The sequence below is a fragment of the Pseudophryne corroboree genome, chromosome 6 (assembly GCF_028390025.1).
Source record: "Pseudophryne corroboree isolate aPseCor3 chromosome 6, aPseCor3.hap2, whole genome shotgun sequence".
Lineage (NCBI taxonomy): Eukaryota > Metazoa > Chordata > Amphibia > Anura > Myobatrachidae > Pseudophryne > Pseudophryne corroboree.
The window spans coordinates 546,923,078-546,939,268 of NC_086449.1; the positions used below are offsets into that span (position 1 = coordinate 546,923,078).

Consider the following 16,191-nt stretch of genomic DNA (forward strand, 5'->3'; position numbering starts at 1 on the left):
GGAAAATCACTTAGAAAATGGTCGCTGCACCATTTTCCCGGAGATCTGCACATGCGCTCTAGGCTCTGGGACATCGCTAGGGACCCTAGTGCCCATAGCTATAGCGCTGCTGGCTAGAGAGGAGGAGGCCCAGACGGAGACTGCACACGCGCCTCCTCCTCTCTAGATACGCCCCATCAATCTTCTATACAGTATATGACATAGAATGGATTTATTATAGAGACTGAGATGGTGGCAAGAAATGACTAACACTGGGATCTATTTTACCTTTCTACCTCTTTTTCAGTTTCTTTTGCTTTTTAAATCTTTCAAAATTATTTGTTATATTTAGACTATATTTTTTTAAATCTTATATTTAGGTAGTAATTTTACATGAATAGTTTCAGCTTATTTGCACTAACCAATACATGCAAAATCTTTTCATTGTGATACTACGTTTCTGTGCCCTTGCTTAGTCGAATCCCTGTAAACAGGACTGTGGTTATATACTGTACAGTATGAAGGTTTCTTCTTGCGTGCACAAATACTTATTACAGTATTTCTACAACAGTGTATTTTTATTTTATTAACAGTTGCAAGCTGACTCATGTGTAAATAGCTATTACTTTTTAGATAAGTCACACACAGACGGTTTTTATGTATTTCATTAATCTTATCAAACATATCTTTTATTCTTTAAGTATACATATAAATAAGAACATTTTGCTAATACCACAAGCACATTATATAATATCATATCCCCCAAATGTACCGCATTCAGCGGGACAGTCCTGCTTATTATTATTGTTATGCAGTTATACAAGCAGCATCAGGCGTTGCTCCTTTATGATGTCGCTTACATAGGGCCTTGGGGTGTGTGAGTGGTGCTGCCACACAGAGCACAGGGCACCATCGCTGACAGTGGGTCCCGGTATTAACCTAGCAGGATGCCTAGAATGGCACCATGGAGCCAGCATCTCTGCAGCATCGCTGCTACTGACACTACAGGCAGGGCAGTTTTTAGTATGAGCTCAATGGGCATTATAAGGACCCTAGGCTGATAGCTGAGGGTCCCCTTTTTCCAGGAGTACCAGATATTGGAAAATCAACCCTGGGGAATGGTAGATATCCGACTTCAAAGCAGTGGTCCTCATCAGAGCAGGTTAATTGCTCTTCCCAGCCAGATATCTTGGGTTCTGTCTGACTTAGAATTTGTCTGAGGGTATAATCCAAAAGCTGGGACTCTTCCCTTTTGGCCAACATGGGCAGTTTATCTTTACTATGCCCAGAACCAGAGATATCAGCCTTCCAGCAGCTGGTCCCTGTTCCAGCTCTACTCGTCTGGTATGCAGTTTTATATTTTTGTTGGTGGATTGCTCTAGCTTCAGTACCACCTGAAAGGTGGGACTCTCTAGTTTGTTATGCAATTGAAAGCTAAGAAATCTATATCCAGGAACTGGAGATATCTGCAGTCAAGCAAACTGCCCTCCCACCAGAAAATGGTGAATATTAAGCCCACTTCACTATCCACCACTCTCCTGCATATTAAACACCACCTACCACCCTGAAAGTCATGTACTGGGGCCCCTTCATTCAGCCCAATGCCCCCTTCTACAGTTTAGTGTTGTCCCTGCTGCCCCATCAACCACCATCTGTGCAATAAAGGAGTAATTAGCAGAATTTACTGCTCCAGGTCCTACATGCTGAGGGGAAGATAGAACACCCCCTACCGCCTGCGGGACATCAAATGTACCACTGATAACACCATCACCTACAGCTGGAGGATGGTTAGGGGCCCCAGTGCATTGCTTTGCCCAGGGTCCTACATTGCTGTTAAGACGGCCCTGCAGTCTGTGCAGACTACCTGGGAGCATACTGAGGATTCTCTGGGCAGAGCTGCACTTATTGGTGCCAGTGACCCTGCCCCCACAGCCTGATATCATGACATCATCAGTCAGGGGGTGTGGTCAGCACAGGGTGCGATGCAGTCCTGTTACGGATCTGCTTTTATATAGCTGAATGAACACATTTGGAATTTTGTGATGAGTTCTCCAAACAGACAGATGGCGTCAGCTGCACTTTATTGTCAGGATAGCCAATGCACTAGATGGCCCTGTACTGGAAGCAGTTAGTTTCCTAGCTGTCGGGATCCTGGCGGTCAGGAGACCAACAGTGGAATCCCGACAGCCAGGGGAATCCTGACCGGGGCCCTAAATCCCCACTCAAAGTTGCTCCATGCCACCCCCTGAAGGGGAATAAATTATGACCGCCGTGATCCCGACCATAGGAATCCCTTACTGAATCCTCCTGTGCAATACATAGATGAGGACATGCACTACCATATATGGTTATTCTGTCTCAGAGAGGAGGATATGTACTACCATAGATGGTTATTTTGTCTCAGAGAGGAGGAAATACACTACCATATATGGTTAGAAAGGAGGACATTTGCTGATGCAGCAGTGGGGCCAAGATTACAAATTACCTATTTGTTGGTTTTTTAATAATATGCAGATGAGCAGTGAAGGAGGAATGTGGGCAAGCCATGATGATGTAATGTACAGCAAATTGCATCATCCAGCACCCAAATCGCCTACTTTACTAAGGAAGTGATTCTAGGAAAGTGGGCAACTATGAGCTCACTGAAGTTCAAGGCTTCCCGAAATGGCTACTAGCTATGCTCTATAATTAAAAGTATTGTGACAGGAATCGCATAGACCGAGTATAAGCCAACACACTTTATTTCCACTTCAGGTAAGATACAGCTTCACATGCAGGTTTTGCAGGTCAAGTTTTACAGGCAGTTCCTAAAACAGCAGAATAACATTTCAAATTCTGGTAATCACAAACAGTGCATATTCCAAATGGTCCCTAACATAACCCCAGACTCCCATCTATTGCCTGGCCAATTGCTGGCATCAGGAGCCATGATCTACTGAACAAAACCCATTTTTTAAAGACAGCAAACACGGTGAAGTCATTAGCCCAGCTGTGGCTTACCACAGACTCAGCTAAAACCCGTACTGGATTCCATCAGACCTGTTGCTGCAGTTCCCATCCTGCAAAAGCCTTTCATTCCACATTAACCTCAAGTGGAACCATGCTGTCCCTGACACAATATATATATATAATCAATGGCAACAGACAGATGTGCGAAATAGAATATTTGGCCCTTCTAACAAAGAAGAAAGGTGGACTCATGCTTTAACTTTAACGTTCAAATTAAAACTAGTATATACAACTATATCTAATTATGTTACAATATATCACTGGTCAATTAGAGCAGTAATGTGACAGTGAATGACATGTAAATTAGGTTTATTTACAGTAATTGATTTGTGTGTGTTCTCTAAAATCCAATATTTGTTGTGATTTCTCATCTGTAAAATGAAAGCACTGCTTGCATACAAAGCATAACACTATAATCTGTATATCACAATTCTGGAAAGGACATGTGTATAATGTGAACCCTGTCTGATACTCAGATCTCTGGAACTTACGGACAAGCTCTTACAATCAGATAGCCAGTGTTTCTCAATGACTCTCCGCTGCTAGGGCCAGTGGTTCTGTGATTTACATTAGAGGCTCCAGCTGTTTTAGATTTCTTAGTCAAAAACCACCTACACGTTTTTATTTAGAACTATTATCAAGCATTATTAAGCACATTACAAATTAAAAAATATGAATTTCTCTCTAAAAATCAGTATGATGTTGCTGGTTTAAGCATTGTGCAATAAAGACTATCCGGGTCAGCTTGTTTAAAGATCTCCCAGCTATGATCATTGTCTGTGAGTGAAGAAAAAGAACCACACACATCATGACATATTGGAATCATTTCTTTTATTACTGAAGCTGGGTCTGTTTTCCTACACATGAAATTGGGTCTTATTTGATAATGCAATAGTTGAGACTTATATGTGGTGGAAAATGTTATAATGAAAAACAACAGCCGAAAAAAAGACAAATTGTTTTTATAAAGACAACTAAATATCTAAAGAAATGTGTTTGTCTCAAATCCATATTAATGTTCTTTTGTGACTAGAACAATGTATTTAACTGCATATGCTGCAAACAGCTGAGACATAATATAACATAAACAACTGTTTTATTAGTCTTGCACCACATTCATCATAGTTGTTAGGTTGCTTCAGGCTGTAATGCGCTATTTGCCATGTGCTATTAAACAAGGCTTTTTACTGTCCATGTGTTGTCACATACATTGCCATAGAATGCAGAAAGTGTGTGGCCTGAATCAATAGTCAGAAAAGAGTATCCCAATAATTCATTAGGGACTAGCAGTTACAACACTAAGGCACAAAACACACATGTCTCTTGCTTCATAAATATTGCTAGCTGTAATAATGATATGCTGCATTTTCCCATGGTTTACAGTATCTTCCAAATATCAGTCTTCACTGTGTTTATGACAGGCACACTTTAAATGCACTCCTAGTCTGGTGATAGATCTTGTTTACAGCTATCTGCCACACTTCTACACTGATGTAATCACACCCAGGGCAATGCTATGCGTGTGTGTATTTCTTGGGCAAAAAACTCATTTTCATTTCACTGCTGCAACATTCATATCACAGTAAGGGCACAGTGCAAGGAACTGGAAACAATTTTGCAGATTCATCTGAACAAGAGCAAAAGTGCCAATTGGTACTTTTACAATGTGTCTCCATGTGTGTTTTTAATACATTATGTTGCTAAATTATATGCACTTAGGATATTACTTGCTGCAAAACCACAAAACTTTCAATTTCCTGTGCTTTCTACCTCGTAGAACAAAGTATAAAAACATGTTCTGGACATTACATTTTCTAATTATTTTCAGACTAAATCAGTAAACATTTACCATTTCATCTACCCAAATACAATATGTAATAAATACAACAAGGTTACAGTTACATTTTGGAACTGTGGCCAGAATGAGTGGAAAGCTATGTGAAAAGTAATAACGAAATACATATGTGTCATGCAATGAAAGAAAACCATGACGGAATAATATCGGAGACTGCCCCGACTTGTGTTCCGCAGTGTTATAAACAGGTAATATGTTTTAAGGATACGCTTTGAACAGTCTAAAGCAGTATGAGCGTTTTATATACCTACTAGTCTCCTGAAATACAAAGTCCTACTACATTATTTCACTCTGGGACCAACTAAGTATTATCTGTATATTAACACATGTACATTGTTGAATAACAAATATAATACACCTAATAACTCGATTTGTTTGTGTGGGCATTAATGTAACAAAGGTATCTGTAAATACAAACAGAAAGCAGAGTGTGGTCTGTAAAGTTGCCAGTATAGTGGTTTCAAGCGCTTTAAGATATATTATGGGCTTGGATCATTGCCACTCTTGGCAAGTGCTTTACTTGATGACTCCGAGAGAGACTATAACCTTAGCCAACATCAAAGTCTAGTGATTGCATTTATATTGTAAATTGTGTTTCTGCACCAATGTTAAATATTAAATGTAGGTTTAGCTCCACTTTAAAGTTTTTAGGCTATATAAAGTAACACACCACAAACTATATAATCAAAGTTTTTGAAGAGCAAATAATATTAAAGTACTACATTCAAGTATCTACCCCCCAGCAAATGTCACATTTATGAATTCATCATGAGGTTGTTCAAGGCTATCATAAAAAAGAAAAAAATGAAAAACATGATTGCTTTTTCTCAGCACTGTGATGTTCAATCATGTACAAAGGGGCTTAAAGAGATGTTGGAAAAATGGAAGAAAAGTACACTAAATAAAAAAAAAACCATGGAAAAATAGCATATTTTTTTTACAAATGCAGAACTGTAGACATGTTGAGATGCATGCACCTCTGTATCAGCAGTGCATGCACCTGGTTTAGACAAGATATCACCGTCAGCCCAATACAAAATATACACCACCTAACAGGAGTATATGCAAATTACTGCATGTTTGCATGAGTCATATTTGCATAAAAATGCCTTAAATGCATTCGGTCCTCCCCATCCTGTCTCTCCAAGTGCAGGTGGCTGAAAGTTGATGAATTGTGTAAGTCTATGTGCACGTACGTTAACGTCCTACTCTACATTAGGATCATAATCTGAAAAGCAAATACTGTCTGTGATATATTGTGCAAAGCTACATATAGAGTTAATAAACAATGATGGTGTCTGAATCTATCTCCTCTTCGCTACCTCTTTCAGTTGGAGTACCGCAAGGCTCAGTGTTAGGTCTTCTGCTTTTCTCTATCTATACCTCATCTCTTGGTAAACTAATCAGCTCTTTTGGATTTCAATATCCTATGTTCACAGATGATACTCAGATCTACCTATCCTCCCCTGGTTTTGTCTCTATCTGTACTGGGCCGTGTCACTGAATGCCTTTCTGCCATTTCATCTTGGATGACATCTCGCCACCTCAAACTTACTATTTCAAAAACAGAGTTCATTATATTTCCACCAGCCAATAGTAGGTACCAACCTGATATCTCTATCAGTGTTGAAAACTCGACAATCAACCCTACCCCACAAGCTCGCTGCCTAGATGTCATCCTTGACTCTGATCTGTCCTTTGCTCCCCACATTCAATCTGTCTCAAAATCATGTTACATGCATCTAAAAAAACATATCCAAAATACAACCATACCTTACACAAGACACTGCTAAAACTCTAATCCATGCTCATTATCTCCTGCATTGATTATTGCAACAGTCTCCTAACTGGTCTTCCCAAAACGAGACTCTCACCACTGCAATCCATTCTGAATGCAGCTGCGAGGTTAATCTTCCTTGCTAGATGTTCATCGTCTGCAGATCCACTCTGTCAGTCCCTCCATTGGTTACCTGTATTCTACCGTATTCAATGTAAAATATTTTTACTCACACACAAGGCGATTAACCAAACTACACCAACGTACATCACTTCGCTTATCTCAAAATATCTCCCAACCCAACATCTTCGCTCTTCACAAGATCTGCGTCTCTCATCCACACACATTACTCGCTCACGATTGCAGGACTTTCTTCGGGCTGCACCCACTCTGTGGAATGCCCTACCACGCACAATAAGACTCTCCTCTAGTCTCCAAACCTTCAAGTGTTCCCTGAAAACTCAACTCTTCAGGCAAGCATATCAAATTCCAGAACTGCCCACATAACTTTCAGAAACTTTCCTATCAAATTGCATCCACTCTGCACAGTCCACACATATCCTCACATGTCTTCTTATTCTTAAGTTTCCCTTCCTCCTAACCCCGGTTCATCATTGCTGTGTGACCAGATCATACAGACTACCAAGAACCTTTGCAATCTGGCGGACAACTATGCAATAGATAGCACCTATCATTGTGTATCCATGCTTATTTCCCTATAGATTGGAAGCTTGCAAGCAGGGCCTTCCCACCTCTATGACTGTTTGTTATTACCCAGTTTTGTTATATCGTTGTTATTTCCAATTGTAAAGTGAAACGGAATTTGCTGTGCTATATAAGAAACTTAATAAATAAATAAATAAATAATAGTGACACTCTATGTGGTCTTTTAAATCTGTTTTAGAAGATACAGTTGGCAGCTCCACAACAACTATCAGCACAATATGCCAGCTTTCTGCACAATGTAGAAAAAAACACCAATACCTGTTGCATGTCATGCCAAGGATTGTTTTGAAAGATGAGGCTCTCCTTTAACGGAGGTAATTTCTTTGCTGAAGATCTTCTCCTTTGTCTTGTCTGTCTAACCACATTCTTTTTGTTGCTATCCCTTAAAACTCTAGCCCACGGCTTGAAGGATTTCATCCATGCTAGTCTCTTTTCCTCAATGTGATCCAGCAAGAAAAGAGATCTTGTCATGGATACAATGGGAGTTTCATTTTGTGTGTTTGCAGAAATCTCCTCTACATTTGGGTTAGCATGTTCAATTTCACTGATTGAGCACAGTTGAGGCTCGGGTTCAGGCTGTGACAAGGACTGCATGCCATGTTCTTCTATATAGCTTAAAACAGACTGGGTATTTGGAATGTGCTCTCCAGTATCCACAATCTCCTTTAGTGATTGCTCACCTAAAATAATAGATTTATTTTCATTTACTAAATTCTTCTGTGTTTCATTTAGCTCTAAATTCTGTACCGATGAAGAATGATCAGCGCATGCTAAATAATTGTCATTGGATTCTTTCCTTTTGTCTTTTATTTCTTGTTGTTGCATCTCAGATTTCCCTAATTCCTTTTGTTCTTTCTTAGCTATTTTTAGAGGGAGATGATCATGTTCAACCTTTTGTGCAATAACTTCAGCTGGGCTTTTGGTCTTGGAAGTATTTGTGATATCAATTTCTATTTTATTTCTTGATTCCTCTTTTACAATTTTTGCTTTCTCCAATCTCAGTTTCTCTTCATTTTTCTTCTTCTCATATTCTCTCTGCCGCATTTGCTGTTCTAGATATTCTTGTCTTTTGGATTCTTCCATTCTTTTTCTGACTATTTCTTCATTACGTTTTTTCTCTTCCTCCCTTCGGGTTTTCTCCTCAAGTTTAAACTTTATTTTGTCTTCCAATTTTTTTCTTTCAATATCCATTTTTTGCTTTAGTTCTTCCTTACTTTTCCTATCCTCTCTTTTCTGCTTTAATATTGGTGAATACTTTTTCAATATTTGGTGTCCTCTGAATGCTGCCTGGATTTTAACAGCTGATTTACACTGCAATTCCTCCAAATGTTTTTTGGCTGTAGCCATCTGTTCCTCAAAGGTGTTTCTCTCTTTAATCAAATCTGTCTCCATTTTGTTAATGAGATTCTAAGAAAATATAATAGCAAGAAATAAAATTCATACTCCCAAGCACAAAGCATGAAAAAAGATTAAGCAAACCAGGCAGTGATACGTATATATACTGTAGAAGAACAAATACTATAAACAAAAGCATCACAGTACTCTACCTAAGTATGTATACATGCTCCATTTACCATAAACAAGAAAAACTTATAAACCTATGTGATGGAGGAGGAAGTTAGATTATTTCATTTTAAAACAACCGCACCAAGTTCTAAAGCTATTGAAAATAAAGGATGCTCTCCATTGTTTGATAAAACTGTAAGGGGTTGATCCTACTAGCTGTGAGTCACTTCGTGAAGCAAGAAAGTGCAGCTATAAAATGCACTTACGGTTCTCAGGACTTGCTTATTTTTGTGTGCAGCCCCACAGGGCAGTCTACACTAGCAACTCATCCCCCTCGCACCTAATAGGATTGACTCCTAAAATGTATTGTACATTGGTAAACCAAGGCTCGAAATAACAGTCATTTCTCATAGGCAGGACAATTACAGTTAATATGATGGTATATATTACAGGGGAGATAATTAATTAAAAGCGTTGTATTTCGAGAGATTGCACTTCACAGTATATGAGCATGAGAATATGAATTGCAAGATAGAGAGGAAAGATGGAGTTAGAGAAGGAAGTGTGCCTTCATTATGAGGAAGGGAAGTTAGGGTGGGGAATTAACCACTCAACTGATGATTTTTCCCTTCAAAATCATTCATAACATTGTTTTTTGAAATTTTTTTTATTTAATATAGTTTAAAAAATATTCTTTTAAATATTTAAATATTATATTATGCCCATCTGCAGATTGGATCTCCTTGTCAAAAACTGGGGGACGCAGTGGGGCGGCACAGTTACATGAGATCTGACCATGCCAGATCTCATTAAGTGGTTAATTACAGTGGATGGGTGGCAGATACTCAACTATAGGGTATGTGAGAGATGAGAGAATTAATTTTACAGCAAGGGAAGGTACAGTATGTAGTCATTGTGTTGACAATTAATGTCGACAGTCAAAACATCAACACCATAATGTTGACTGTTATAATCTCAATATGGTAAAAATGTCTACATCCAAAATGTCAACAAATTTAAAATCTCAGCATATAAGAAATGTGGAGACATTCAAAATGTCACCAATAGAAATTTGAGGGTTACAGTTTAGGGTTAGGGGGTTAAAGTGAGGCTAAAAATTGGACACTGACATTATGTACCAGTCGACATATTAAACATGTCAACATTTTGGGATATATGCAATTGCGGTCGAATTCCCGAAATTGTCGAAAAACTGGACTTTTTCGCCCAAAAAAAAAAAATCGACAATGCAATTCAGTACTTTCCGTCAAAAAAACGGACTTTCAAAATTCGACTTTTTGAAATTCGACATTTGTCAAATTCGACTTTTCTGCAATGGTACAAATGCGGCAATTCGACAAAAGTATATTCAATTGAAGTTTGGAAATTCGACAACAGTGCTTTTAGACAGTAAATTCGTCATTTTCAATCCGCCACACTTTGGTGGGTGAATCTAATAAAAAAAATTTAAAACATGTTTTTTTGGGTGTTTTTTTTATTGGTAATAGCATATCAATTTATATTAGAAGGGATTAAGTACTTGGTTTGTCTTTTTGGGAGGCACAAGTATTATTTATATATTTTTAAAAATTTTTATTTTTTATTTTTTATTTTTTTAATGGAATGGTAAAATCCCGAAAAAAAATGGCGTGGGGTACCCCCTCCAAAGCATAACCAGCCTCGGGCTCTTCGAGCCGGTCCTGGTTCTAAAAATCCGGGGGGGAAATGGACAGGGGATCCCCCGTATTTTTAAAACCAGCACCGGGCTCTGCGCCTGGTGCTGGTGCAAAAAATACGGGGGACAAAAAGAGTAGGGGTCCCCCATATTTTGTACACCAGCATCGGGCTCCACTAGCTGGACAGATAATGCCACAGCCGGGGGTCACTTTTATACAGCGCCCTGCGGCCGTGGCATTAAATATCCAACTAGTCACCCCTGGCCGGGTTACCCTGGGGGAGTGGGGACCCCTTCAATCAAGGGGTCCCCTCCCAGTCACCCAAGGGCCAGGGGTGAAGCCCGAGGCTGTCCCCCCCATCCAAGGGCTGCGGATGGGGGGCTGATAGCCTTGAGAAAATGACAAGAATATTGTTTTTTCCTGTAGTACTACAAGACCCAGCAAGCCTCCCCCGCAAGCTGGTACTTGGAGAACCACAAGTACCAGCATGCGGGAGAAAAATGGGCCCGCTGGTACCTGTAGTACTACTGGGAAAAAATACCCAAATAAAAACAGGAGACACACACCTTGAGAGTAAAACTTTATTGCACACCTGCCGACACACACACATGCTTACCTATGTTGACCCGCCGACTGCCACGTCTCCTGATCCGACGATCCAGGGTACCTGTGAATAAAATTATACTCACCTCAATCCAGTGTCCAGATATAAATCCTCGTACTTGGCAAAACAAATAAACGAACACCCGGACCAGCGGACTGAAAGGGGTCCCATGTTTACACATGGAACCCCTTTCCCCGAATGCAGAGACCCCCCCCCCCCCATGACTGCTGTCACAGAAAGGTCTCTTAAGCCAATCAGCGAGCGCAACGTCCTGGCACTCTGCTGATTGGCTACACGTCTGAGTTGTCAGACAGCGCATCGCAAAGCCTCTCCATTATACTCAATGGTGGGAACTTTGCGTCAGCGGTGAGGTCACCCGCGGTCAGCGGCTGACCGCGGGTAACCCCACCACTGACGGCAAAGTTCCCACCATTGAAAGTAATGGAGAGGCTTTGCGATGCGCTGTCTGAGGTCACACGCGCATACAGCCAATCAGGTGAGTGCAACGAAGTAGCACTTCCTGATTGGCTGAAGGGACCTTCTGTGACAGCAGTCATGTGGGGTCCCGGCATTCGTGGAAAGGGGTCCCATGTGTAAACATGGGACCCCTTTCAGTCCGCTGGTCCGGGTGTTCGTTTATTTGTTTTGCCAAGTACGAGGATTTATATCTGGACACTGGATTGAGGTGAGTATAATTTTATTCACAGGTACCCCGGATCGTCGGATCAGGAGACGTGGCAGTCAGCGGGTCAACATAGGTAAGTATGTGTGTGTCGGCAGGTGTGCAATAAAGTTTTACTCTCAAGGTGTGTGTCTCCTGTTTTTATTTGGGTATTTTTTTTTCCAGTAGTACTACAGGTACCAGCGGGCCCGTTTTTCTCCTGCATGCTGGTACTTGTGGTTCTCCAAGTACCAGCTTGCGGGGGAGGCTTGCTGGGACTTGTAGTACTACAGGAAAAAAACAATATTCTTGTCATTTTCTCAAGGCTATCAGCCCCCCATCCGCAGCCCTTGGATGGGGGGGGACAGCCTCGGGCTTCACCCCTGGCCCTTGGGTGGCCGGGGGGGGGGACCCCTTGATTGAAGGGGTCCCCACTCCCCCAGGGTACCCCGGCCAGGGGTGACTAGTTGGATATTTAATGCCACGGCCGCAGGGCGCTGTATAAAAGTGACCCCCGGCTGTGGCATTATCTGTCCAGCTAGTGGAGCCCGATGCTGGTGTACAAAATACGGGGGACCCCTACTCTTTTTGTCCCCCGTATTTTTTGCACCAGCACCAGGCGCAGAGCCCGGTGCTGGTTTTAAAAATACGGGGGATCCCCTGTCCATTTTCCCCCCGGATTTTTAGAACCAGGACCTGCTCGAAAAGCCCGAGGCTGGTTATGCTTTGGAGGGGCGCCCCCATGCCATTTTTTCCCGTGTTTTTTCCCGTTTTTACCCGTTTTTAAAAAATCAGAACAAAATCCGTCAAATCGGCCGTTTTTCGTCAGCGGGACTGTCGAATCCGTTTTTTATTGAATATGGTCAATTTCGGCACCCACTTGCCGAAATTAGACTGTCGAATTGTGTCGAATTGAAAAACGGCCGAAAAATTGCCGCGATCCGCCGCTAATTGCATATACCCCTTTATCTGTCTACATTTAGCATTTGTCAACATTACGTGGAAGAGGATGAATTACATGGGTTGTGAGGGCACAGGGGAGGGAGAGAGTGACATGGAATGTGGGAATGAGAGATAATAAATAACAGGGAACGTGAGCTACAATATTTTTATTTACGTTACATCTCATGTCAGTAATAATTTAAGGTTAAAATCATTATTGGACTGATAAAAATATATTTTAACATTAACAGAAATATACTATACATCATAGTATATATGTATAGAAATAGAGTGGGATAGACTGACTTGCACTGAATGCAAAATTTACAATTTAGCATGCAAAATTTTTTGAGGAGACCGAAATGTAGACCTGCATGTAAAACCTGGAAGGCCTCACAAAAAATATGTTATATACTGCAGCAGATGGTCTTATCTCAGACTCTGGATTAAACCTCTGATAATTTTCTCCATTATGTCACCTGGGACCTTCATGTTATAAATACATTAATGATCCCTGTGACAACTAACTACAAACATTATTAACTTACTGAATTGTGGACCTCATCTTATGGTTTTCATTTTTAAAGGGTATTGGCATGTACATGTTTTCAAATTATTGGGACCTATAACTATTTTTATTGAATATTTACATAGTATGTGTATACTAATATTTTGTTTATCTATAGTAATGGTGACGTATTGGTTTGATCTGCAGTCAATATGATTTACCTGATGATTTTTTAGCTCTTCTTCCCATGACTCACTGTTTTTCTTTAATTCTGATTCAAGTTTCTCCTGTTTCTCCTTCAAAACAAATTTAATAAAATGCTAAATTTACATTCCTGAATAACTTTAAATAATTCAAAATGGCCATAGATTTGCTTACAGCTACAAATAATTTACGTGTTAGCTAATATTATATTTATGGATATACCCATTTCACTAAAAGAAATAAATAAATAATGTGATTACTATACTATCAGTCTTGCAGAAGTGGTAAACTATGGGTTTTACTTCAACCCGGTTACAGTCAGCTTACTGTATTTAAGAAAATTGGGCATTCATGCAATCTGCAATGTTCCACTTTATATAAATACAATCTGGTGACAAAGCTGACAGTCAGTTAAAGGCCATTTCACTTTTATATAGTGGTCTCTTTTGAACAACAGCTTTTTTTAATTAGCAGCCGTACATGTAGGGAAAGCTCTCTAGCCAATGGCAGCTCCTGATGTGGAGCTGCAGCACAGGGGAGCCACACCAACTGCCAGTGAGGCCCAGACAGCTATGTTTGGTAGCGTTTGGGGGAGTTGTTGGTGTGACTTCCCTATTTGAATTTCAGACTCACATCTGGAGCCACCACTGCCTCTAGCACGCCCCTGTTGGCATGGATAGTAAAGTGTATCAACAGATTGCACAATAACCAATCAAGCTATGCATGCAATTGAATGCACACAGTGTTCTAGCTGCTTGATTAGGCAATGTGGGTTCATTCATCCACAGCCAACAGGACCTCTTTGTGTGGAAGCGAACACTTTTGTGTGAATCAGGCATCTGGCCGGCCGGGTAAAGGGTGCGAGATGAGCTGCCGTTACCAGTATATAAACGCTGCAGCAATGGCAGTTCGCAGCCTTAACCTGGAATTGAATTTTCCCCACCTCTCTCTCCGCTGCTCTGTGATGAATGGACGCCGCACATCCAAACACCGTGAGAGAGACTGGGGGCAGCCCAGCAGCTGTGGAAGGTCCCTTGCTAAACATTCCCAAATGTTGGGAGGTATATCTGTAATCATAACTGAAAATATACAGAGAAACTAGATTCTTTGCACGGTTATTAAAAAGTGAGAAAAAACCTCACTCATAACCAGAGTTTTATCAAAAGTCAGTATTAATATTCTGCCTTACTTTTTGTAGAGTATTCAGCACTAAGTGTTCTTTCTCAAACGTCTTTCTCCAATCTTCTTGCTTTTCATCTTGTTCTTTGATCTCTTTCTCTAGAATTGCTCTCTGAGTACTGAGTGAAGCTCTTTCCATTTCATTATGTCTCCGATGTTCCTTTTCCCACTGTTGCAGTTTCTGTCTACAGCTTTTCTCCACCTCAATATAGCAAAAGCTTATATCCTTGTCACTGCCTTATGCAATAAAACACAATTCACTCTCTGTGTAAGACACTTTTCAGAATGGCAATTTGTAGCAAATGACCAAACAAGGCTAACATCTTAACGGCAACACATTCTAATATATTATCAATACAGACTGAAAATCAACTAGCACAATATGGAAAATCAACTTGCACGATATGGCAGTAAAACACATAAATGCTGACCAAAGTTGTTTTTAGCAAACTTAAAAGTGGTTTCAATTTCTTTGAAAAGACTAATTTATACATGCCCTGATGCAATGTTTACTAAGTACATTGCCTTTTTTCTATCTGTGCCCTTAAGTCACATACTGTACGTACATCATCAGACAGAGTTGTTGTTCTTACCCAGGTCTATGATACAGCTATTTATTTTGTCTGAGTAAGATACAATTACATCCAGTGATAAGCTTTGTGCCATATACCTGCTACGAAATAAATGACCAAAAGCTAGAAGGGAAGTACTAAGAAAAACACTGTACAGTATTTAGTCAAAGTTATTGGAGAGCAAGTACAAGTTAGTAATTAAAAGAAAAATGTAGCGACCCAGATTCAATCATAAAATACCTTCTCTTCCAGGGATTTTTCAAGTACTTGCAACTAAGGCATTGGTTATTTAGTATTACTCAGTCTCCACATGTGGTATCACAACTATCAAATACAGTACCTTTATGATTAAATGAAGTGATCAGATAGCAAGGGAGGAATCACATGGTGGTATACCCTGTTGATAAACCCACCTGAATTTTTAAAATGACCCTCCCTACTGAAATGGGAAAATTATTTATCTAGGTCAATTACTGAAGATGACTGACATAAAATATTTGGGACGTGTTTCCAATTATCCGAATGTATCTCTCACTCGGAACACTTCTATAAACTATTGCACTGTCTATACTTGACACAGGACTTACTCCATAAGATATGGCCATCTCAGTTGAACCTCTGCTGGCTTCATTGTGGCACAGTAGACTCCCTATTACATATTTTTGGGATGCTTCCAGCTCTGTCCAATCTGTGGACCTTAATATCTGCTCTAATCTCTAAAGTTTTAAACACCCCAATTGCCTCAGATCCGGTGTTGGTTCTATTCCATTTGTATCAGGGAGACCTATATAATAACAATAGAAAGAAAAGATCCTTGTCTGGTGCACTCCTTACTTCGTAAATTATATATTGTGTAGAAGTTATTTGTGTTTTTAAAACTAAACTTTTATTACAGTTTCAGTTAAAATATGGTTCCCCCTATAGTGTGTACACTTCAGTGTGTACAAGGAGAGCAATAAGCAACAAGATATGTGATATTATATCGACAATTTA

At 40.1% G+C, this 16,191-nt stretch overlaps 1 protein-coding gene across 1 annotated transcript in view; it reads right to left on the minus strand.

Moving 5' to 3' along the window:
- Positions 1-16,191, minus strand: part of LRRIQ1 (leucine rich repeats and IQ motif containing 1) — a 323,521-nt gene that overhangs the window by 251,001 nt on the left and 56,329 nt on the right. The window contains exons 5-7 of the mRNA XM_063927664.1: positions 14,637-14,863; positions 13,465-13,539; positions 7,605-8,753 (exon numbers count right to left, since the gene is read on the minus strand). Coding sequence (XP_063783734.1) covers positions 7,605-8,753; positions 13,465-13,539; positions 14,637-14,863 — 1,451 coding nt within the window. The remainder of the gene's footprint in view (positions 1-7,604; positions 8,754-13,464; positions 13,540-14,636; positions 14,864-16,191) is intronic.